The following is a 23,592-nucleotide window of genomic DNA, read 5'->3' as shown; positions in this document are numbered from 1 at the left end:
CACTGTAAGTGAAGGAGGCTAGACAATGTGAACCTAAAATTCAAGGTCTAGAAGATCAGCCATCCAGTATTTTAATAAAAGTATCTACGATAGTGATGGTAACACAACAGTGAGAATGTACTTAATGCCACAGAACTGTACACATAAAGATGGTAAAATTTTTTTGAAAAAGATAAGTTTTATGTTATGTATATTTTACCACAATTAAAAAAAAAAGTGTCCATATGGGCAAGGCACTATAAGCTTATTTAAATTTATTTAAAAATACCTAAGGCACCATCCCTGTCCTTCGAAACAGTGAATCTAACAGCAGAACTAATATATGTATGAATATTAAAAAAACTATAATTTTGGACTGAAAGAAGAGCCAAGAGAGTAAACACGATCAGATTATGATACAGTGCAGCTAACATAAGTACAAATAAACTGTTGATAATGGAAGATTATTTCTGGTGGGGTAGTCCACTGGAGGGTCCAATTTAGATTCTCTCCTTTCTTAAGGAACTAAGCTTTAATTTATGTAAAGTTGTATTCAAAATTCTTTAACTTTAATGCACGGACCACACAGTGATCATTACTCACAGCTGCAAAGGGGTTACTCACCGGTACATGGGTCAGAATGGTAGAAGCCAGGAGCTCTCTTGCTTCTTCTATTTTGGTTTTCTTTGGTCCACCTCCCCACATCCTTTGCCTTCTTACTTTGTTCCCTATATATTTTAATGCCTATAAAAACAGAATATATTATAATTATATTTGAGTGACATCATCAGAGGGAATTTATTAAGCAGCTACCCATATATAACACTATGAGCAGAAGAGACAAGGACTCTGGTTATAGAGAAAGCTGAATTGGTCCTAGTTAAAAATCAACATTTGTCATAAACCAATGACAAAATAACATTATACGCTGTTTGATACACTGGTTCCCTTTTTCCTGTATAATTTGTCTCCTTACTATAAATTGATACATGATCACTGTAGGAAATTCAGGAAATACAGATGAGATGTGTATATCAGCCATTCATCCTCCACCCAGAGAGAATCCCAGTCTATAGTTATCATTTCGTGGTAGTATTTTTTTCCTCTCAAAAAGGAATCACACCATATAAGACTTCTATCCTGAAATCTATAAAGCATTGCTGAGAGAAAACAAAACCTAAATAAATTGAGGGTTATGCCATTTTCAAGGACTGGAACATTTAATAGTGGTTAAGGTGGCTTACAGTTAAAATTCTCTCCAAACTGATACATCAAAATTGCTAATTATACTCCTGGAAGGCTTTGTAAAAAACAAAAACTGATCCCAAAACTTATATGGAAATGCAGAAGACCTAGAATAGCTGAAACAATCTTGAAAAAGTCAGATTTACATTATGTGATTTTTAACTACAAAGCTACAGTAATCAAGACAATGGGATGCAAGGATAAGAACAAATGGATCAATGGAAGAGAAAAACAAGTCTGGAAATTAACCCGCACCTTTAAGGTCAATCAATTTTGACAAAAGTGTCAAAGCAATTCAATGAGCAAGGGAAAGTCTTCTCAACAAATGGTGTCAAAACAACTAAATATCCATAAAGTGAAAAATTAACCTCGATCCCTACTTCACACCAAATAGCAAAATTAGTTTAAGATGGATTTTAGATATAAACATTAAAACACTTCCAGAAGAAAACACAGGAGAATATGCTCCCGCTCCTGGGATAGCAAAGATTACTTTAAACAGGACACAGAAATCAATAACCACAAAAGACAAACAAATGAAAAACACCCTCTCGACAATCAGATTTTATCAAAATTAAAAACTGCTCATTACAGTTAAGATAATGAATACGGAAGCAATGCGCTGGGAGAAAATACTTGCAATACATAAACCTGACAAGGGATTTATATCCAGGATATATAAATAATTTTTAAAAAGGACTAAAATTCAACAATAAAAAGGCAACTCAATAAGGAAAATGAGCAGAATATTTAGAGACACTTCACAAAAGGAAGGCGATAAGTACATGAAAAAGTATTCAGAATCATTAGTCATCTGGGAAATGCATGATTAAAACCACAATGAGATACCACCAAACACCCACTAGAATGGCTAAATGAAAAACACTGACAACACTGAAAGTTGGTGAGGATATGAAGCAATCAGAATTCTCAGACACTGCTGGGAGGATTGCAAAATGGTACAATAACTTTGGAAAAAGATTTGGCAGTTCCAACTTTATAAAAGTTATATACACACTGCTTTTTCGATCCAGCAATTTCATTCCTAGCTATTTATCCAAGAGAAATGCCAAAATGTTCAGGCAGAGTCTTGCACAGGAATGTTTATGGCAGCTTTATTCATAACAGCCAAACAGTGAAACAAACCAAATGTCCAGCAACAGGAAAATATAACAAATTGTGGTATATTCATACAATGGAATACTACTCAACAATAAAAAGGAATAAGGTACATGGATGAATGACATAAAGAGGAAAAACTTGGATGAATCTCAGACAGTATGCTCAACAAAAGAAGCTGGATACAAAAGAGCTTATACTGCATAATTCCAAATATAAAGTTCTAGAACAGGCAAAACTAATCTATGGTGAAAAAATAAGAACAGTGGGGAAAAAAAATCAGAGGATGGAGGTTAAAACTGAGTATAAAGGGGCATGAGGGAATTTTCTGGGGTAATGGAAATATTCTGTACCTTATAAAAATTATGCTGTTAAGATTTATACATAGCAGTGTACAAATGAGTACTAAAAATAAAATATTAAAAGCTAATCAATAGGTGGGGAGTAGTACAGATCTAGACAAAACAAGATAGGCAAATTGTTTTTAATTGTTGAAGCTGGGTGACAGGCACATGAGGGTTCATAATACTACTCTGTATATTTTGTATATGTTGAAATGTTTCCATAATAAAAAGTTTAAAAAGAAGAGCATCATATGGTTCTTATTATTTTGTAACAGCAATGAATGCATTTCTGTTTTTTTAAACTGGCTTTCAGTTAGTCAGAAGAAAGGCCTGGGATCCCTGATTCCTTATCCTGGAATTCCTGTCCCCAATTACCTGTCTGGGAAATTTCTTCTCCACGCTTCAAAACTTAGATCAGGTATCACTTCCTGTTTGAAGCCTTTCCTAACTACACTCCTTTCTCTCTGCTATTTTAATTCCTTATGTACAAAGAATTGAGTACTTCCATTCATGTTCAGATTACACTGTATTTTTAATTATCTATTTACACATTTGTCTCTCTTACTATGTGATGTGTCTGTCATTTTTTTCTTTGATTCTTAATGACTAGTATAGTGTCTGGAATGGAATGCAACTCCTGTGTTAAGATTTTCACATCAAATCTAGGATCTTCCCTGTTAAAAGGTAAGATGTGTAAGGTAAGAGTGTAAGATGAAATAAGACCCTTAAAACAGACGCTGCAGTAACCTAGTAGTTAATAACAACTAGATAACTAATTAAAGCGAGTCAACAGTTGTTGGGACCATGAATAGGCAGGCACTTCAGTTTTCCCTAAACAAGGCTATCTTCATTAAATTTTGGTCCTCTAGTTACCTTGGGAAAGAGGCTAAAGATTCTTCACTTTTTTGAGGAAGAAATAGAGGAGTACATGGAACCAAGTATCCCTTCTGATGTAGCAGGAAGCAACCTTTTCCCTAGAAGACCTAATAAAGCTGCCAGGGGGTTACAGTGTGAGGGCTGGGGTAACAGCCCAATCTGTTCATAAGCAGGCCGAGATGACACCCCTAGTGCATCCTATCCTCCCAAAAAGGTAATAAATGATTTCTTCCCTGTATCAGAGCCCCTGGCAATGATGATATGAAACGTCTGTGACCAATATAATAGCAAAAAAGCTTTGTGAACAGAAGAAATGGAGAAGAGACTAAAAAGGGAGGCATTAAAAACAAAACCAAACACAGATTTTAAGCACTTCACTGAAGTGCCATGCAGTCAGAAGTCCTATTATGTAACATAAAGTATACTTGCTACATTTTCATTTAGAATAACATAAAATATTCATGTTGCCCTAATTTATATTTACAACTTATCAACCATTTTGGATTATATGTGCCTCTGTAACCTCTTAATGGTTGCAAATAATTAATCTTCACTTTAATCCAGCATGCAGAGAACAAGTCATCTCAAACTTCTACTTCCTGTTTGTCTTTCTCATGTTAGGAACATTTGTCTTTCTTAAGTTAACTAATTGCATATTCCCCTCCTCTTTTAACTGAACTTTTCTAATTCAATTAGCTAAAATTTTCTGTCAGTACCTATTTAAGAGAAATAAATGATTTTCCAACCCACTGTTTAGCCCTTGCTCAAATAGCTTTACGATGCTAGGGTTGTTTGGCCAACAATGATGATATCTGTAATAAAATGAATAAAGGATCTCATTGAATTCACTGGGGTATCATTAAGGTAAATTGTTCTTTCAAGGTATTACATAGTTTTAAAGCACAGAGTGTTATCTACCAAAATTGAGCCAATTTCTGGGTATTTCTTAACATTTTCTCTTCATGTTCTTGGAACCTCTGGACACAATACTTTCAGCTGATAACAAAGATGCATGATCACTAAATATTTCACTTTCAGTGAAGACCAAAAATAGAATCTCCTAAATTCAAATAACTTTTCCTGATGCTGCTGGCCTGATAACTAGAGTTGACTGCTAATTAACTACAGAAAGGGAAGAAGGCAGTGATGAGAATAATCCCTACTGACTTGTGCTTTGGAATTATGTATGCTTACATATGACAATTAACCTTCCTAAATGTTTGGCTTAGCCTATGAAATTAACAAGATTGGTTTGATTTTTTTTTAGAACACGTACTAACAGATCATTAAGTAGGAAAATGCTATCTCTAAGAGCATCCTAGGTGACAAGAAAAAAGCAGCCTGGAATTTATACCTCATTGTACGCAGCCCACAGAATAGACAATGTACATATGGATAAATAAGAAGTGTCTATTGTGTTTCTATAGTATGGAATTCCTATCTCCCAGGATGGCTACAAATAATGTCACTACTGATTTACACTTAGCAAAGCACTTTACAAATATATAAGTAAAAATCCTAAGTATGTTAGAGCTCCCTGTCACATGGGAAGGGAAGTGCAATTATTTTTATTATGTCTAGCATATATATATAGTTCCCTATCTTCATCTTTGAGTCTTGTCCTAAAGTCCACAGGTTCCAACTAGGAGTGCCTAAGCAAGTCAACAAAGGCTCTTTAGTGAAAGGGGACTCTGATCTAGGCCTTTGTTGCTGGTAACATGCAGAATTCAGGAGAAGGGACAGATCCTATACAACTGAATGCTGAAAGCAACTGGAGGTAGGGAATAAAAAGGAATATTAAAGAGAAATGCATGAAAAAACAAAAAACCTCCTACAGTAGAGTTTCTGTAGCTTAAAAAAATGTATCACTCAGGCAAATAAGGAAAAAAAAGAGTACTTGCTTTTGTATCAGAACAAAAGCCTCTTGGCCCCCTTTCTAAGTTAGTTTGACACCATAGGCTGATAACTAGTCTAGGCAAACTCCTTCCTCCAATTCCTAAAAAAATGAGTCAAAGAAGCATCTCTACCACTCCTCCCGTCTCACCAACATCCATCCTTCCCAAATCCATACCCCAAAAGTCACTGCATCTGATGCTTTATCAATGAGCAGCACTAAATCTCCAATTCCCTTTCATAGCAAAGGAAAACATGAAAAGACACACCTGCATCTGTGTGAAAATCTGAGCTTTCTGGCACTCTTCCAGACTGGGCCCAAATGCAGCCATCACGTGCTCCTCTGTTCCAATCATCTGCACAATTTCCTGGTCACTCTCAACACCCATGGCCTAGGAAGGAAAGAAAAGATAGAAAGAGTGTTGGCTTTGTGTTAACTCACTGACATTTGCTTATGCTAATTTGGCATTGTTTGTGGGTATTACTTCTAAGCAAAAGCTAGCTCTTTTCTCAGAAATGGTGCCATCTGGCATTGGCAGCCATAGCCCAAGCTGCAGAAGAACCTGAAACAGAAATTTTGATTAGGAAGAGGAAAACAAACATTCTCAAGCACTTCTGCATGTGCACTGTATCTTCTATAATTTTAAAATATCCTATGAGTTTCACTATGAAAAAAGGAAGTGGGGAGGTATATTGGAGATTGCTCACAATTACAAAGGCAAACTGAAAAACACAAACCAAAATAAAACAGGCAAAGAGCAGTAAATCAGAAAATATGCATGGCTGAAAATAAACAGAATCCCAATTAGTTTTGCCACAAGATTTTTTCTGAGAACTGTCAAATAATGTAACTTCAGGATAAAAGAAATTTTCCTAAACAATGTTTTACCTCACTATTCTAGAGATAGCAAGCTATACTTTACGTAGGTTTTAAAGGAGCTTTCTTAAAAACTAAGAACACACTTGGGTTTAAGAAACCCATTTATCTTTAAGTGTTTCAAGGTGGCAGACAGCAATGCAGGTCTTTGGTAGATTCCATATGGTACCAAGGCTCAGTCCTTTACACATTTACCTGGTATTCTGCCTTACCAAGAAATAGAGCATAATCTTACTAAACCTCTCTTGGCAGAGAAGTAACCTGCTTTTTAGAAGTTACGGGAAAAGTTACATTTGCATTAAAATTCTTCCCTCAGCTGTGCAGAACAAAACAGAACTGGGGTAACTGTCTAGTTAAGCTTTGATGATCTAGTTCTCAGTTCTTCTCCACACAAGAGAGACACAAAGGGAAAATTGGATTCTGAGCTCCAGTGCAGAACATCAAGAACATCATCCTTAATACAAGGGAAAGGGCTTCTCCCTCAAGTGAGGAGAGAATGTCAACAACAGACCTGAAGCCCCTACTGTCACATCACCTCCTCCCCTCAGCTTCTTCACTTCTGCCAGGAGAGGGCAAACCAAGTCCCCTCCAGTCAACATCTGAGTTTCAGTTGTCTGTACTGCATAAGTAAGATTTCTATCTTAGGATCAGATGTCAACTTATTGAAAGTTCTGAAGCTTTCTGAGGGAGCTAAATATATCCTATGTCCCTTATAAGCCAACTGTGGTGGTTTTTAAAATATTTACAAATTCTCTGACACTCTCTTCAAATGATAAAGACCAATTCTCCTCCCCTTGAGTGTAGGCTAAACTTAATGACTCACTTCTATAGAGAAAAGGTGGAAATGACAGTGTATGACTGGAGCCTCGGTAATAAAAGGCACTGCAGCCTCCTGCTTGTTCCTCTGGGGCAAGCTAGCGGCCCCATCAGGAAGACACTCAAGTGGTCTGTGGAAAGGTCCCGTGGTGAGGAACTCTTCCCATGGTGAGTGAGCCGCCACAGAAGCCCTCCGGCTCCAACCCAGCCTCCAGACGACTGCGCCCTGGCTGACACCTTGACTCATGAAAGACCCTGAGCCAGAACCACTCAACCAAGCAACTGACCAACGGAGACTCTGCTATAATTTGTTATTCAGCACAGATAATTAACAGACCAACTTTAGGAATTAAATCCCTTAACCTTTGAAGAAAATATTTGAAGTGTACAACTTGTTTTATTCTAAAAAAATTTTTGCTTAGTGAACAAATAAAGAAATTCCCAGTATACAGATCTCTTCTTTATACGTTAATTTTTAGGTCTTTTTATCTCTAATTTGATATGATGCATTTATTCAAATGGACACTAGACATAAACTCTAAAAGTTAAAGAAATTCATTAAAACACTTAGTCTTTCATGGATTAAAGAAGAGCAGTCCTTAAAAATGATCACTTCTAATTTTTAAACACATGAAAAAAAGCTAGATTATCCTTTGCTCAAACACACTGAGTTGCATCTATTCTGATGGTGATGGCATATATAGAACTATCTACACTTTCTCCTTGGTCTGCCATACCCAGTCAGAAATACTGGATGAGACTATTTCTCTGTAGAAAGCTAATTAGAATATAGGTTAATTTTTACTTGTCAATCTCTCAAAATAATGTTACATGGGTTTCAACAGAATTCAAATACTAAAAAACAAAAACAAACCAACAAACAAAAAAACCTAAAGCAATAATTTGCAGTAGAATCTAGTCACTTTTCTCTAAAATCTTTGATATAAAACTTTGTAACTAAGGCATTTCACCTCTCAGAGGAAAGCTCAGACACTAAAACTGACCTACTGGGGACAGATGCCAAACCAAGCAGGCAAAGTGATACAGGAGGAAAAGGTCTCACTGAGACATAAACAGAACCCTGGAGCTGAAATGGCAGTGGATTTCCGGATTAGTCCCCTTTTTTTAGGCACGTTCACAACAAAATCTCCTGAAGGCCAACTACATTATTTTAATGCTTTTTAGTTCAGTAATCTCCAAGTAAAAAAGACTATACACTTCATTGCCTATTTTGGTTTTAATAATGAAAAAAATCCTTCCTTATTTGACATATGGATTGTCACTTCAAGTTGTCCTGATGCTGATCTAAGTAGTAATTTTTTAATTGTACAAAACTCTCAAGTGGCCTAACATGGATCTGAACAGACTGATTAGGCCCTCCAGGTAGTTCTAAGCTTGAAGCAAAGACATGCCAAGCACACGGTAAATGACAACAATTGTGCAAAAAGAATGATCAGTGGCAAAACTTTGCTTTAAAAGGCCTAAACGCTTTCTGTATCAAATCACTGAAACACAGGGAGATAACTCAGTCAGATTCTCATCAACAGTGCTCCAGCTCCAAAGATGGAACTGACCTTATGACTATTTAGCCTTCAGAAGTCACAGCTACAAATAAATGACATATTGCTATGGAAACGACAGCAAAATGCCCAACCATTTTGCTTTACAGACATAATTCAGACATCTGAAAACTAGCTTTATACAGAACTCTTTGTACTCCAGATATCTGAAATCATTTCACCTAATAAGTCAAAAGTGAATGCTATTCAATAACCTTATGAAAAAACAGCAGAGATAATATGTTTCAGCAGAAGGTCACCCAGTCTGGCAATGAGTAATAAGAATAAAAATAAGGGGAGATGCTCTTTAAAAAGTAGCATGAAGTCTTCTCCTTGGAGACCAACTACATGCAACTAAAAGTGTGACTTTTAGAGACAGAAAGAATACTAATGAGCAGAAGAGTATGATATCCAGGCTAACGGTGATATGTTGAAATACATTATGTGAAGAAGGGAAAGGGGGTAAGTTCTTAAAATATCTGAAATTCAGAAATGGCTAATTTTTCATTAAAGCAGACAGAAGTCAACATTACCAAAAGCAGTCCTAGCAGATAATAAAAGAACTGTGATGGCCCACTTGTAATTTTTTCTCTTTAAAGATCAAAAATTTCAACATAATACAACACCCAGGACCCTTGATATCTGTCTTCTTTTCCATAAAAACTTTCAGACTGCAGATGCCATCAGAGTGCAACTGCTGAATACTGAGGGATGCAAAATCTAAAGTGGGAAAGATTCATGGGCAGGAGAACCTTTGTAGTGATTCAAGTCCATAAATAAGGCTGATCAAGGTCTTAAAAGCTTTATCCATCATATTCAGACTCAGCATGGAGTCTGGAAACCCTGCTGCTTCTGTCACTTTTGGCCAATTGTTGGCTACAATCAACAACCATCAAGTCCTAATGACTGTCAAGGTCTGTGTTAGGGCCACACAACACAAAAAGAGAAATGAGGTGACTTTTCTGGTATCTTACTTGACTTTCCTGGGCTTCTGACATTAAATGGAGAATCAAACAAAGAGAAACAGCATCGTCTTTCTACACAGTCTACTTTTCAAAAAATATATTATCTCATTTGCTCCTCATAACAACCCTCTTAGGTGAAATGCTCACTGTATACATGAATTATCCAAGACTCAGGAAGACTGGGAAATCTATCTTGGGAAAGCCCAAGGTCACAGAGCCAATAAGTGGAGAAGCAGGAATTCAACCTAGAGCCATCTAAGATAGTCAATATTCTATGCTGCCTCACAGGTGGAAAAGACTTAATAGTGGTTATCAAACAAGTTTATCAAAACATCCCTATAGTAGGAGACCAAAAAAAGTGACTATGTGTGACCAATATATTTAGTTAACTTATTTGAACTGAAAATTTTAAAATATTTCATTCTTATACATTGCTGATTAGAATGTAACGATTTATGTTTCAGGAGAAAAATTCAATGACATGCACCAATTTTTAAAAAAAAAAATATATAATTCCACTCCCAGGAATTAAGTCTCACAAAATAATCAGCAACACGCACAAACATGTATATATAAGGACACACAGTATTGTGTATAAGAGGGAAATCTTGAGGGAAAATGACACCTAAAATATTCCTCTATAGAAATCTGGTTAAATAGATTATACCACATATAAGCATTCTATATAATACTTACTAAAAATAATGATGTAGATTTATACTTACAGATGAGGAAAACTAGTCACAGTTCACTACTAAGTGAAAAAAATAAAATCAATGTGTATATTACAAAAGCAAAGGCAAAAAGGTCTTGGGGGAAAAAAATCCAAGAACATAGTTATACTTTCTAGTGCCTTTCTGAATTTTTACAATGCAAGGACTATTTTATAAATCAGAAAGGGAGAAGTTTGATATCTCAACCACTGATTATGTAAAAATGCACATTGCTAATTTATTGCCCTATTCTAAAAAGGATTTAAGTCAGTTATAAATACATGTATACATTTACAATATAATATTAAACAAATTTGATAGAGGTAACTGTCTTATCAACTCTTTATCACTTAGCCAAAAAAGTACTTAATAAAGGTTTTCTGGTTTTAACACATATATGTGTCTAATGATCCATTTTCCATGTGAGTACTATAAGATTATAATTAATTTATTTTTAATTATAATTAATTTAGAATTTTTGGTCTAAGGAAAGCAGTCGTCTGCATTTTCAAGCACTGAAATCTTCCATAAAAGTCCTTCTGATGGATGGTAACATACTGCCCTCTGCTGGAGATGTAATTCTACATAGATAAAATTGTCTTTATTCACTAAACCCCACTATGTACCCAAGACACTGCATTGTGCACTGTGCTGTGCAATTCCTAGAAAAAAAAGGACAAAATTACTTCTGTGCTTAAAAAATATAAACTTTGAAGAAAGATAATAAAAAGTAAATTTAAGAATTCTCTCTGGTCCCCCTGACATAATGGCACTGCTATTATGATTATCCTCATCGTCACCCTACAAAGAAAATAAATGGCACTATTTCATTTAGAGAAATCAAAAGTGCATTAAGCTACACTAAACACTAAAAAAATTTCCTACAACCTCCTTCACATAATTGCTTTTAGGACATGGATATGGCCTGAGTTAATGCACCTGACTTGTCAACATGCATGCAAAACCTATGAACAACCAGGGACTTATCAACTTATAAATTATCTGAATTACTCAGTGTCTCTTCAGTAATTCCTCAAATAACCTGAGCTCTTTATTTTAATCAACCTAGTCCTCAAGATTCATTTTATACCCATATACAGTCTCACCGTAGTTACATTCTACAAGGTTGCCACAAACAGTGAAATTAGGGAATACTGAAACATTGTTCCCAAGGGAAATACAAAGATAGGTTCCTGTGAACCTCTGGTTACATTTTCTTCAACTGGTCAATACATAAAGTTGTTTTATCTATGTTTCTGTTGAAAGACATCTTACTTTATTTCATCGCTTCATTAACACTGAACTCACGTCCAGCAGCCCTGTAAATCACGCCTGAATGAAGCTGATCTAACATACATGTTTTCTCCATAAGCTACACTGCAGCTTTCTTGTGGTTAGAAACACTAGACAGCACTTCACACCATACTTGGAGGCCATCTTACAGTAAAATCACCAACAAAACACACAAAAATTTGAAAAACATGGCACTAAACAGAATGCAAAAAGAGCACTTGTATACAGTATGACATCTGAAAAGGAGGCAAGCAGACCTGTGCTTGACAGTGGCTGGGAACATAAGAATTTGGTGACTCAAATTTTTCACTGCTCTTTTCATGCACCTGTCTGCGAATAACTGTAAAATCACCACAAGTAATGATTTGGGGGTTATGAAAAAATTTTAGCAAGCATTAGAACTGGCAAATACAGAATCTGCAAATGCTGAGGATCAACTGTCTCACATACTGCCAACTATTTTTCTGTTTGCTTAATGATTAACACTATAATTAAACTGTTCACAGAATGTGTATAATATTTAAGTCCCAGAGCAGGGAAGTGGGCCACTATTATCTGAAAATTATCTGAGAAGACTATACCATTTAAACATAATTTCAATGGGAAAATTTCTTCTGGGTTCTAAGCCAACAATTCACAAACAAGATGAAAAAAATCAGTTTTAGATTAAAGATTCATATTTAGGAAGAAATTCACCAGAATCCAGAAGCCCATAAAACAAAACAAACTTGGTCCACACTCTTTGACCTGGAAAATCCCACTGCTAGGAACTTAGCCTACAGATATCCTTGCCCTGTATAACATATTACAGCAATTTTGTAAGAGCAAGAGAGGTATGTGTCCACTGATGAGGGAACATTAAGTAAACTATGTCACATCCATAAATGCAACCATTTGTTAAAAAGAACATGGTAGTTCTGTATGAACTAACATAACAGTATCTCCAAGATGCAAGCTACAAAAAAGAAAGCAAGCCAAGTGCAAAACAGTGTGCAATGTACGTAAGTAAAAAACAAAACAGAGAAGAAACCTACTACATATTCATGTGCTGTATATGCATAGACTATCTCCAGAAAGATGCATAAGAAACCAGCAGCAGTGGTGCCCTTGGGTAGGAAAACTATGTGTTTAGGTACAAGTGGGTGGGAAGCTTACTCATCACTATATATATACCCTTTTGTACCTTTGGAATTCTTTATGATGTACCTATTTTAAAAAAGAGATCACTATTTCAAAAAATTCCTGAAACCCAGTCTTATTAGCTTTCAATTTAAAATATATCACATGCCTGACAACTTCTCTATGCCACAAATCTTTCTATTCTAGAACTCCTTATGCTCCAAATTTCTAATTATATATGAAAATAAACCATTAAAATAATTCTTTATAATTTTCAGTAGATATCTGCAGCTTTACCTTAAATATAATGACAATGGGTATATCTTCTGACAAAGTATTATGCCTCAAATAAAATCGTCCTTGTTTCACAGCCATATTGGTTCTGCTTTTTTTCTCATGGGTAGAGCTACAAGGAAACACAAGTTGGTTAAACTATATCCTCAATTAGTTCCAAGCTAGTAACATGCAATAGCAATGACCAGCAATCAAAAAAGTTCAACTGATCAGCAACGATCAGTAAGGTCCTTCTTAGAAGATGCCTTTTAAAGATATGCAACTCTTCTCCTGCCTCCTCTGTCACTTCCATGAACATTTTAAACACTATAAATATTTCTTCGGCTTTGAGCTTGTGGAGGAAGTTCTGTGAGTGAATGAGTGCCAATCACCAATTCATGCTTACCTACTTCATTTTGATTTCACCTGAATTACTTTGATCCAGTGTCGGGTAAACTTGTGATCAATCTTATACACTTGAAAAGAAAAATTTCAAAATGGGCCTATAGCATAATAAGAAAACTATGAAGAAATGAATGGATATACTATGAGTTTTAAAACTAATAATCCAACAAAATATACCTACAGTCTTGGTATACAATGAAGTCAAAAGAAATTAAGGAATCTCCTCCTATTAATATTTCTGTTAGCTGTAAAACTCCTAATGGATTTAAAAACATTTCCAAGCTTTAATCAACCACAGTAACAACACATACCGACCACCTGCTACATACTGGGCACTGTTACTCAGGCTACTTACATCAGCTCTCATCTCCTACGTACTAACACTTATTTCCAAGTGTTGTCCTCTTGGTATGAGGAAACCAAGGCTTAGAGAAGCTAAGTAACTGTGCCCCCAAATGCCTCATAAACAACTCTGGGATTCAAATCCTGATTATTCTGGCTCCAAAAGCTGCGTACAGTAGGAATTGTGGGTTGCAGAATTATTAGACTTGGATTCAAATGCTTGCTTCCTCTGATGATCAATGTCACTCTGTGCCAGGCCTGCTCCTCAGCTAGAAATAATAACCCTTATCTTGGAGGGCTGCGGTGACAATTAAATATATGTAAAGGACCTAATTCACTGCCGGACTTCTAGTAACTGCTCAATAAATGGCCACTCAATAAGTGGCTACCTCTCCACCAGAAAGAAAAAGGCAGCAACTCTGAGCTAAGTAGTTTGTTACAGGTTGTCAGAAGAGAAACTCTACTGCATACTGATACTATATGCCACATTTTAAAATTTTATTTCATTAACATCCAAGTTTCAAATTACATGACGATAAGCCAGAGAAAAGAAGTTACAGGAGTGATATAGTACGGGATGCTGTTGTAGAAAAATGAGTACACTGTGAAAAGCTGTTCTAGAAAACTAATACGATGTCCAGGATATATAACTCATTAATATTAAGTACAAAATAGTTTCTGATTATACTGATGTAGGAATACATATGCAAAATGGTCAAAGATTGAAAAAGAACATGAAAAAACTAAAGAGTGTTTTTTAATTTCTTTATTGAAAGTTCTGTTAATGCTATAAATTAATATAAAATTCAACTTGGATAAAATAACTAGTGGCCTTTCAAACGTCACACTCTCATTACTGAAAATTTTAAATTACAGACCTACAAAATCAACTGAATGCAGTGTTTAAATATTACACTGCCTGTTGTCAGAGAGAAATAACTGGCTACTTCCGAACTGAACAACAGCCACCTGACGTTAATGGAATTATCAGTATTTCTTAAGAACACCACCTCGGCTATCCATACCTGGTAACTGAAGCACCCACAGCCCCTTTTCTGTCAGCCTCCACGATGATCCTGTTCTTGGACAGCTGCTCTTGGATAAGAATAACTTTTTCTACACCTTTAACAATGAAGTAGCCACCTGCCCAAGGGAAACAAGAAAAGCTTCACCACCCATTCTTCAAACAGAGTGGCTTAGTAATGGCAGTGATCTTCTGATAGCACTGCATGGTGCTGGCCATCACTTAATTCGAAGGGGTTTGCCAATATTGTTTAATGAGTTGATAACAGTCTCAGTACATGATTTTATACATATGAGCTACAAAATAATAAACTTCTTTAGGACAAGGAATGTATCTTATTGGTTATGGATCACCAGCACCTGATGTATATGAGAGATGCATGAAAAAAAAGTTAAATAAATTAGTCTTCAGATTTTATAAGCACAGAAACAACTGACAGTCTTCAGTATAAACTAAAATCTGCTTTAAGTTTTCCAACAAATCATTGACAGTGGCAGATTAATACTAGGTTTCCAAATTAATATTTTATATTTGATAAAATTCATAAAACATTCTCATTTTTTTGCACACAACTCAGAATAGGATAAAGTGAGACTTCATTTTACCTTCAGAATATAAGCAAAAAGAAGGCAAAAGATTTGACTTATGCAACATCCTGCTATAGTCTAGCAAAGTCATGTTCTTTGTTAAACTGTTTCCAAAACCTTCTGGGATTCCACATCAATGCAACTTTAAAGGAATCAGATTGGAGCAACTATAAATTAAATCAATGTGAAACATGAATTAAGGAATTAAAAAAACTTTCTGTTAAGTGCTCAGCTTGAAACTTTACAAAAGAAACTGCCTAGTATTAACTAAAATATATATATAACTTAAAAAAATTAAAATAGAAGACTTTTATTTCTTGCCCCTAGACAGCACTTAAAACAGCTTGAAGTGAGCTACTTGAGTATTTTCAGACAAGCTAGGTTAGTAACTTTGTTAGATTATTCTTGAACTTTTGAGCATATCAAAAGAAACCACTGAGCAAAGAGATAAAAGCCTGGTAAATCAAAGCAATAAATCAGAACTTGGAGTATTGAAGTTTTAAACCTGAAATAAAAGAGGAAACAGTATATCTTTTAAAAATACAGACTAATAAAGTTGGAACCAAACTTCCATATATTCTGAGAACAGTTTTATCCAAGTTCATTATAAAGCAGAAAGGCTGATGTTTTTCCTGAGGGAAAATGGTAAAACAACAGCAAAAGCAAATGAAAAGCAAAAGAAAAAAAGAACAAGGAAGGGAGACAAATCTAAAAAAATCACACATACCTGGATCTAAAGGACATTCATTCAGTTTGGCAAATTCTGCTGGTGTTTTCCCTGTAAGAACACAGTTTGAGCTACGTAGCATTATGGGCATTCTGTTTAAAATAAAACAAAAGAAAATGTCACATACAAACTGTCACTGGCAAAAACAGTTGAAAAGAACATGAGCTGTGCTGTGCACACATCACTGTGGGGTCGGCATGCCTTGCCTGCTATGCTAGAAAAGGCAGCGGGATGGTACTACGTGAAAGAGCCAAGTGAACTGAAGCTTTTCCTCAGGCATACAGCTCTTTGGTATAGACAACAAAAACCCGAATGTTTGCTCTCCTTAAACTTTGCAGAAAAGCCTTAATGAAAGTCAGAAATCGCACCAACTCTTCATTCACAGTCAAAAGAGTGACTACCACTAGTTAGCTAGAAATAGCACAGGGAGTCCAAGAGGGAGGAACAAGAGACTATGGTGATCAAAACCAGCCAGGCAATTTTGAAAGAGAACGAAGCAAAACTCCTAGAAGTGAAAAATGAAAGCATTAACTTAAAAATCTAGGAATAGGCTGAATAACAGTCGATTGGTGCTTTATGTCAAGTTTTGGAAAAAGACAGGTCACCAATTTGGAAATTTAAAGACAGTCTTCTAAGTAACTCATAGGCTAAAAAAGAAATCGTAACGGGAAGGTAGGGATAGAAATAACGTCATTGTATTTACATAAAGGGAAATCAAAACACTAAGATACAAGAATATTAAAATTATCAGAGTAACCAAAGAGAATTAAAAATAAGAAGTAAAATTAGGAAGAGGAAGAGAGAAGTAGGTGATACAGGTAAGTCACTCCACATCTTCTATATTAGAAGTCAATAAATGGCATCTAAAATTGATGTATCAAGAAATAAAGGTATAAGCATAGCATGTAAAGTTATGGATATAAAAATCACAAGAAGAAGTAACAGAACCGGTTATGAGGCTGGGAATGGGAATGGGGTGAAGATGTTACTGCTTTGTTTCAAATGTTCTTATGTACTATTTGATTAGTTACCAAGCATGAATATTATTTGGACAAATCTTCTTAGCTCAAGAAAACAATTAAATGAGATAATGTTTATAATTAAGATAGTGCATGGTGATAATTAAGACAGTGATAGTATAAGTACTCTAACAGACACCATTTTTATGAATGCAGGGCCAACAAATGAAATCACCTACACAGTACCTGGCACACAGTAGGTAGTCAGCAAATACTAGTCACATGTCCATTCTTCCCTGCCCCTCTTTAACCCAGGATCCAAACCCTAAATGTCACTATTTATGTTTTTCTCCAATCTCTCCTGTCTTTCTTTCACAATATTCAATCTGGATAATCATTTAGCAGTGCTCCAGGATTTAACTGGATATTAAGTATGGTCCATTTATAAAAAAGAGAGAAGCTCTTATCTTAACACTGCTAAACAGTCCTGCTAAAACAAAGAGTAATATTTTAAGATCCCTGTTTATTTTTCTAACTGAAGAATGAGGAGAGAAACAATACCAACAGCTCCTTGCTTTAGGAGAAGGTAGGGGAAGGATTTGTTGGCCGTGTGTTTCCACAGTACTCTGCACTTTTCGGTCACAGTACTTACCAAATGTGCCATGGTTACTTAAGTCTGTCTTCCCTGGCAGCTGGGAACGAATGTAGCCCAACAGGTATATCTTAAGTGTCTTCTGCCTACCTGAGGACCCAGCACAGTGCATGACAATGACAGGTAGTTGGTGCATATTTGATGGACAAATGGATGTTTATTAAGCTTTTAGAACTTTTGAAGGGGGAAAAACACATGAGGGGCAACTGTTTGCACTAAGTTTAAAGTCCAACACCATTAATAAACTTACAGTATTATGGGTTTTGTCCATTTCTACAGGAGAGTCAATCTACTTCCCTAATTAGGAAAAGTAGACAGCAAAAATGCTAGGTGATGCTACCTACCATTTCCAAATTTCTTCCAGGCAAATAAATAACTTCTCCCTTAAACACTGCTATAAAGAGTCATTCTTCCAGGAAAACTCAAAATATGCATGAATCCACCAGGAAGACCAGCCCAGGAGAGTGCAAAGAAATGCTATCTTACCTATGTTTCCCTAAAAGCCTGGAGGTACAGGAGGAAATGGAAGCAATTTCCTTAACTTTATAAAAAGGTTTCACAGTTTAAACATAATCACAATGTGACAGCCACTGCTCTACATGCTTTACACGTGCTGTAACCCATAAAGTAACCCCATGAAGGAGGCCCCCCTTCCCATGCTTTTCAGATGAGGAATGGGGACAAGGAAGACTGCAGCACTTGCTCGCGGTCACTGCACAGGGCTGGAACGCAGACAGTGGGGCTCCAGTACCGAGTCACTTCTCACCTGCCAATGGGTAAGGCGTTGCGGATGATCCTCTGGCTGCCTCGGGTATATTCAATGTCCACCGTGATGGGGGCAGAGTACGTCATGTCCCGCAGACGGCACTGAAAGAGAATCAGTCAGTCATGGCCCCGCCCCTCTGGAAAAGAAAGGATCCTGACAGCCTCAAAGAGCTGTCCTGAGTAGAAGCACGGATTTGGATCTCTCCGTGGGACACTGAGCTGTCCCCTGTGCTGCCTGCAGGGCACTGGCAGTTATGAGCTTACCCTCACCACTAGAGGGACGATGGCAGCCACAGATCTAGACAACACATACCACAGCATCCCTGCTCCTGCCAGCCCAGTAATGGGACAATAAATATGGTACTGATTTTCTTCTCACTGATCCGATGCCACCACCAGTCTGCTCATATCTTTCAAGCCATTACATCATTTCTTGCAAAATAGGTCCTTGGAAAGTTATCAGTGCGGCTGGCTTATTCAAAACAGTTAACAACAAGTATAACAAGAATTAAAGTATGTACACACATAAACTAAAAAAATTAGACTATACTTTCTTTTATTCTCCAAATGAACTAAACTATATCACAAAACTCTTTTCCAAGTGATACACCTGAGCACAAATCACTTGGCACACCATCCTAACAATTTCTGAATCATTTGTGGAACTTTAGAAATTGCTGGTGTGTGCTTTACTTTTACATAATGATGACTCACTAAATGATGTCCTAGCCTGAGCCATGATCAGACACAGGAAACCTCATCAAAACCTTCTGATGACTTTCCTGTTATGTTGGTGGTCATCAGGTGGCTTGTAGTCTCAAAAAGAGAATTTCTCTAAACATCAACTATACATCTCTGGCTTCTACTGAACCAAGACAGATTTCAACTTTTTCTAGCCTTTCTAACAGAGCCTAGAACTTTAAAATATCAGATATTTCTATTACTGACCAGTAAAAATTATTTACCTTATATTTAATTAGATTAAGCCTCCTCCTTCAGGACAGGCAGGGTGGCAGGGTGGCATGGTGGTCAGAGTATGGACTCTTTTTTTTTTTTTTTTTTTTTTTTTAGTTTAAAAAATTTTTTTTATTGATTTATAATCATTTTACAATGTTGTGTCAAATTCCAGTGTAGAGCAGAGTATGGACTCTTATGCCTGCATTCAAATCTTGGCTCTACCAATTAAGTTTTAAATAACCTTTTGGCATCTCAGTCTCCTCATATGTAAAATAGAGATGTGAATGATTTTAATTCCCAAGAGTACAAATTATATTTTTAGAATGGTACCTGGTACAATATACTATATAAATATTATCTGTTTTTATTAATGAAACTAATGTAACACCCAAGGTAGGCAACCATTTGTGGGTCTTAACAAACTTATCCTTCAAATGGAAACGAATTTTAACAGATGTGGTAACGATGAGGACCCACTCTGCGGCCCCAAACTACTGCACGGGCTCCCTATGCACCCTGGGACTCTCTCTTATCAACAGGAGTACGGCTGTGCTGGTGGAGCCTGCAATCCTGCAGCCCCAAGTCCGGCTGTGAGCCCCATAACTGCCCCCCACCCACTCTCCCACTCTCCCCATTTCCCCAAGAGTGAAAATCCCTCCAAGAAATATGTGCATCCTCTTTCTCTAACTGCGATAATACCCATTTGTTTTCTTCAACATTAGAAAGAATAATTATAATGACAATTGTGGCCTCAGCTTTCTTGAAATACTTTGAACTCTGTCTTCTCCCTTCTCTGAAACCAGTAATATATAGTTTAGAAAATGACCTGGACATTGCTAATTGGTGCCTAGCTCTTGGGAAATTGGGAAGTTTTAGCCAAATGGAATGGAGAGGCTAGGCAAGCCAAACTGGGACACACATTTTCCAATATTCCAGTCTTCCCCACTCCCTTTTCAATACAGCATCACAGCCCTGCCTTAGCTACCTGATCCTTCTAGGCACTCAAGTCTGCAACCCCTGGTGCCTCTGTTACGTGTTTTGCTATTTTAATTTCTCCATAAAAGCATGAACTTGAGGAAAGATATTATGTAATTTCTTTTGCATCTCTCAATGCTGTAGCACAAATGTTCAGTCAATACTCGGTGATTCAGTAATATCAAAATTTGCCTATATAAAGTGTCTGGTTTCCTGAACATACTTCCTGTTTAACCTTGCTTACACAACAATCATAACACTCTAACACCTTACCTGTTCTTTAATAAAGATTCCTGTGCTGCGTTCCCTGATTGTTATCTGAGCTTTACAATAACACAAACCAGAAAAATCTACAAAAATCATTTTCTTTCCTGAATCAATTCCCAATTATGGACACTAAGTAAAAGAATTTGAAGAGAAATCCAGAATCTGTTAAAAGCCAATAAATAGGGTTGTTCTAAAACCTTTTGTCTGTAGCTGTTAAAACCCTGGTATTTAAATTTTCTTCTCATCTGCCTCTTCTGTTAGACTGTGAGCTCCTCATCCTTGATCCCCTCTACTAACACAAGGCTCGCTGACCCTCAAAAAACATGCTAAGCAAGAAACAAACCTCCGCAATGAAGAGCACACTACACCAAGCACAAGTGGCCGGCAAGGATGGGGGCGGGGAGATCATGAGAAAACTCAGAAACAGGACAGAAATAGGACAGTTACCTAACAGTGCAAGTTAATTAGGATTAAATGACAAACTAACTAGCACAAAATTGTTTCCTAATATAGTACAGTACTATAGTATTATACAGGTGCTTCTTTATTGTGGTTACCTTTGTCTCATAAGAGGTTTTTTTTTCCCCAGCTTTTACATCGTTTTTTAAGAATATACATTAAGGGCACTGACTCTTCCAGTTAAAGCAAACAAATCCAATTAAATTATGGTTGATAATTACCTCATGAGGGGACACTGGTCTAGTTACATTGAAGCTTTCTTCAACGTCAGGAAGCCCGACATAGATATTAAGATACCTGAAAGACAAGTTATTCCATTACCAATTATACTTCTTCAAAGAACATATAAACCATCAGGCCAGCTTCCTCCCAAAGACAAGATTATGCTTTGACAAATGCTTATCTTGCAGAGGATGACAAAACATGAAAACATTATAACTGGAGATCTTCTTGAAGTCATAGAACATTCAGGTTACAAAGGAGAGAAATGCTACCAAGTTATCTTTTTAAAAAAATACTGTAAATCTCTTTACAAAAATACTGAAACTATAGCTCCCTAAAAATGATACTTAATGAAAAAAGCAAATGCAACAGAGTATCTATAGTATGCTATCATTCTTGTAAGAAAGGATGTAAGAGGGAAAATATATGTGCTCGTTTGTGCAAAAGAAATATGAAGGAGAAAGCAGAATCTACTGAGATTAGTTACCTACGGGGAGCCCTGGGAAAAGGGGTGGAAAGAATTGGGAAGGGAGAGACAATTCTCTGCATAACTATTTTCTATAGGTCTCTTACAACCATAGTTAATACTTCACATACCCAAAAAAAGTAAACACATAATTAACCAGGATGCAGGGGAACCCAAAATGGAACACAACCTTACTGCACTACAAATAAATAATATACCAGCACTGAAAAGGTAGGAAAGAAAGTAACTAAGCTAAGTAATTTTGGAAAACAGTGAGTACAGTAAAGACAAAAAAGCAGCATACAAATATTATACTTAAACTAGTAAGTTCTAGTCTCACACAGTGATGAATTAACAATTCTGAAACTGCTTTATGTATATCGTAGGGTTGAATGAGTAAACACAGTGTGAATAATAAGAGCCAAGTTTCTCACAGTCAGGAATAAAAGTTACAAATAAAGGAAGACTGAAGGTCAGAATGAGTCCTATTAGATTAGAATTGGAGGTATCAGTGTGCCTCGTTTTCAACACATATAAAAATGAACAGGATAACAAAATATAGGTATGTGTATATGCTTGTGTTAGTCATACAAATATTTCCTAGCTCTGTCTACTGAGACTTCAGTACCCTTGTCTCACTTTCTAAACACTACTCTCCAGTAAAAGACCAAGGCTCCTTGGAGAAATGACTGATTCCAGACTGCACAGGGAAAACACCAGATGAACTACACCTCATGGTACCAGAAAGCAAAGAAGTGGTCAAAAATTAACAGGGGCATGTTGAAAGGATGCAGGAGTCAACCTGAAGAATCTCTCTTTGGCCAAATGTGGGACAATTTGAGAAATAAAATGATGATAGTACTGGATTCTGATCCATAGAATAAAATATATATCCATGAGTTTATATTGATACAAATAAAACTACAGACACAAAGATAAATAAGGAGAAGAAAAATCCCTTCCTTACAGGAAAATTCTAATATTAATGCAGAAGGAATGATAGAAAGAGAGGTTCACCATTAGGTAAATACCACTGCAATTACTGTTATAGGTAAGAACCATCAATGCATGCTAAAATTAGTGGGTAAAATATGATGAGAAATAAGACACCTGCACAGTCTCAAAGGACCACCCTATAAGATGGTTATTAATTACTAAAGGAAAAACAGTAACTTGCAGTGGAGAAACGTGGAAGATACCACCTTAATCAAGTGAACAAAGTTAAAATCACCAGTAGAAAATATGTCGACATCTGTCCCCCCGATATGGTGCAGTGAGAACGGCACAAAACATCATTTCTGTGGTATACTTGCCAAAAAGACACAACCCAAAGCAGTCTTAAGCAAACACCACACAAACCCAAATCGAAGGACCTTCTACCAAACAACTGACCAGAAGTCTTCAAAACATCAAGGTTATGAAAGACCAAGAGAGCTTGAGGAACTGTCACAGGCTGAAGAGAACTAAGAAGACGAAAGACAACCAAACATAACATAGGGTACTGGATTGAATGTGGGACCAGAAAAAGGACATTAGTGGGGAAACTTTAAGATTTGTAGATTAGTTGACAGTGTTGTATCTATGCTAACTTCTTGGTTTTGCTAACTGTGCTATGGTTACATAAGTTGTTAATATCAGCATAAACTGAGTGAAGGATAATATGGGAACTTTTTGTCCTGGTTTTGTAATTTTTCTAAGTCTAAGAAGTGTTTTT

At 36.4% G+C, this 23,592-nt stretch overlaps 1 protein-coding gene across 2 annotated transcripts in view; it reads right to left on the bottom strand.

The window, feature by feature from the left end:
• Nucleotides 1-23,592, bottom strand: part of POLR3B (RNA polymerase III subunit B) — a 105,306-nt gene that overhangs the window by 75,435 nt on the left and 6,279 nt on the right. For both annotated transcript variants that reach the window (XM_010996457.2, XM_064491681.1), the window contains exons 5-11: nucleotides 21,412-21,487; nucleotides 18,534-18,634; nucleotides 16,157-16,248; nucleotides 14,844-14,961; nucleotides 13,096-13,204; nucleotides 5,726-5,848; nucleotides 604-723 (exon numbers count right to left, since the gene is read on the bottom strand). In XM_010996457.2, the coding sequence (XP_010994759.1) occupies nucleotides 604-723; nucleotides 5,726-5,848; nucleotides 13,096-13,204; nucleotides 14,844-14,961; nucleotides 16,157-16,248; nucleotides 18,534-18,634; nucleotides 21,412-21,487 (739 nt within the window). The remainder of the gene's footprint in view (nucleotides 1-603; nucleotides 724-5,725; nucleotides 5,849-13,095; nucleotides 13,205-14,843; nucleotides 14,962-16,156; nucleotides 16,249-18,533; nucleotides 18,635-21,411; nucleotides 21,488-23,592) is intronic.

The sequence above is a fragment of the Camelus dromedarius genome, chromosome 11 (assembly GCF_036321535.1).
Source record: "Camelus dromedarius isolate mCamDro1 chromosome 11, mCamDro1.pat, whole genome shotgun sequence".
Taxonomy (NCBI): domain Eukaryota; kingdom Metazoa; phylum Chordata; class Mammalia; order Artiodactyla; family Camelidae; genus Camelus; species Camelus dromedarius.
This window is presented reverse-complemented; position numbering and strand designations above follow the sequence as displayed.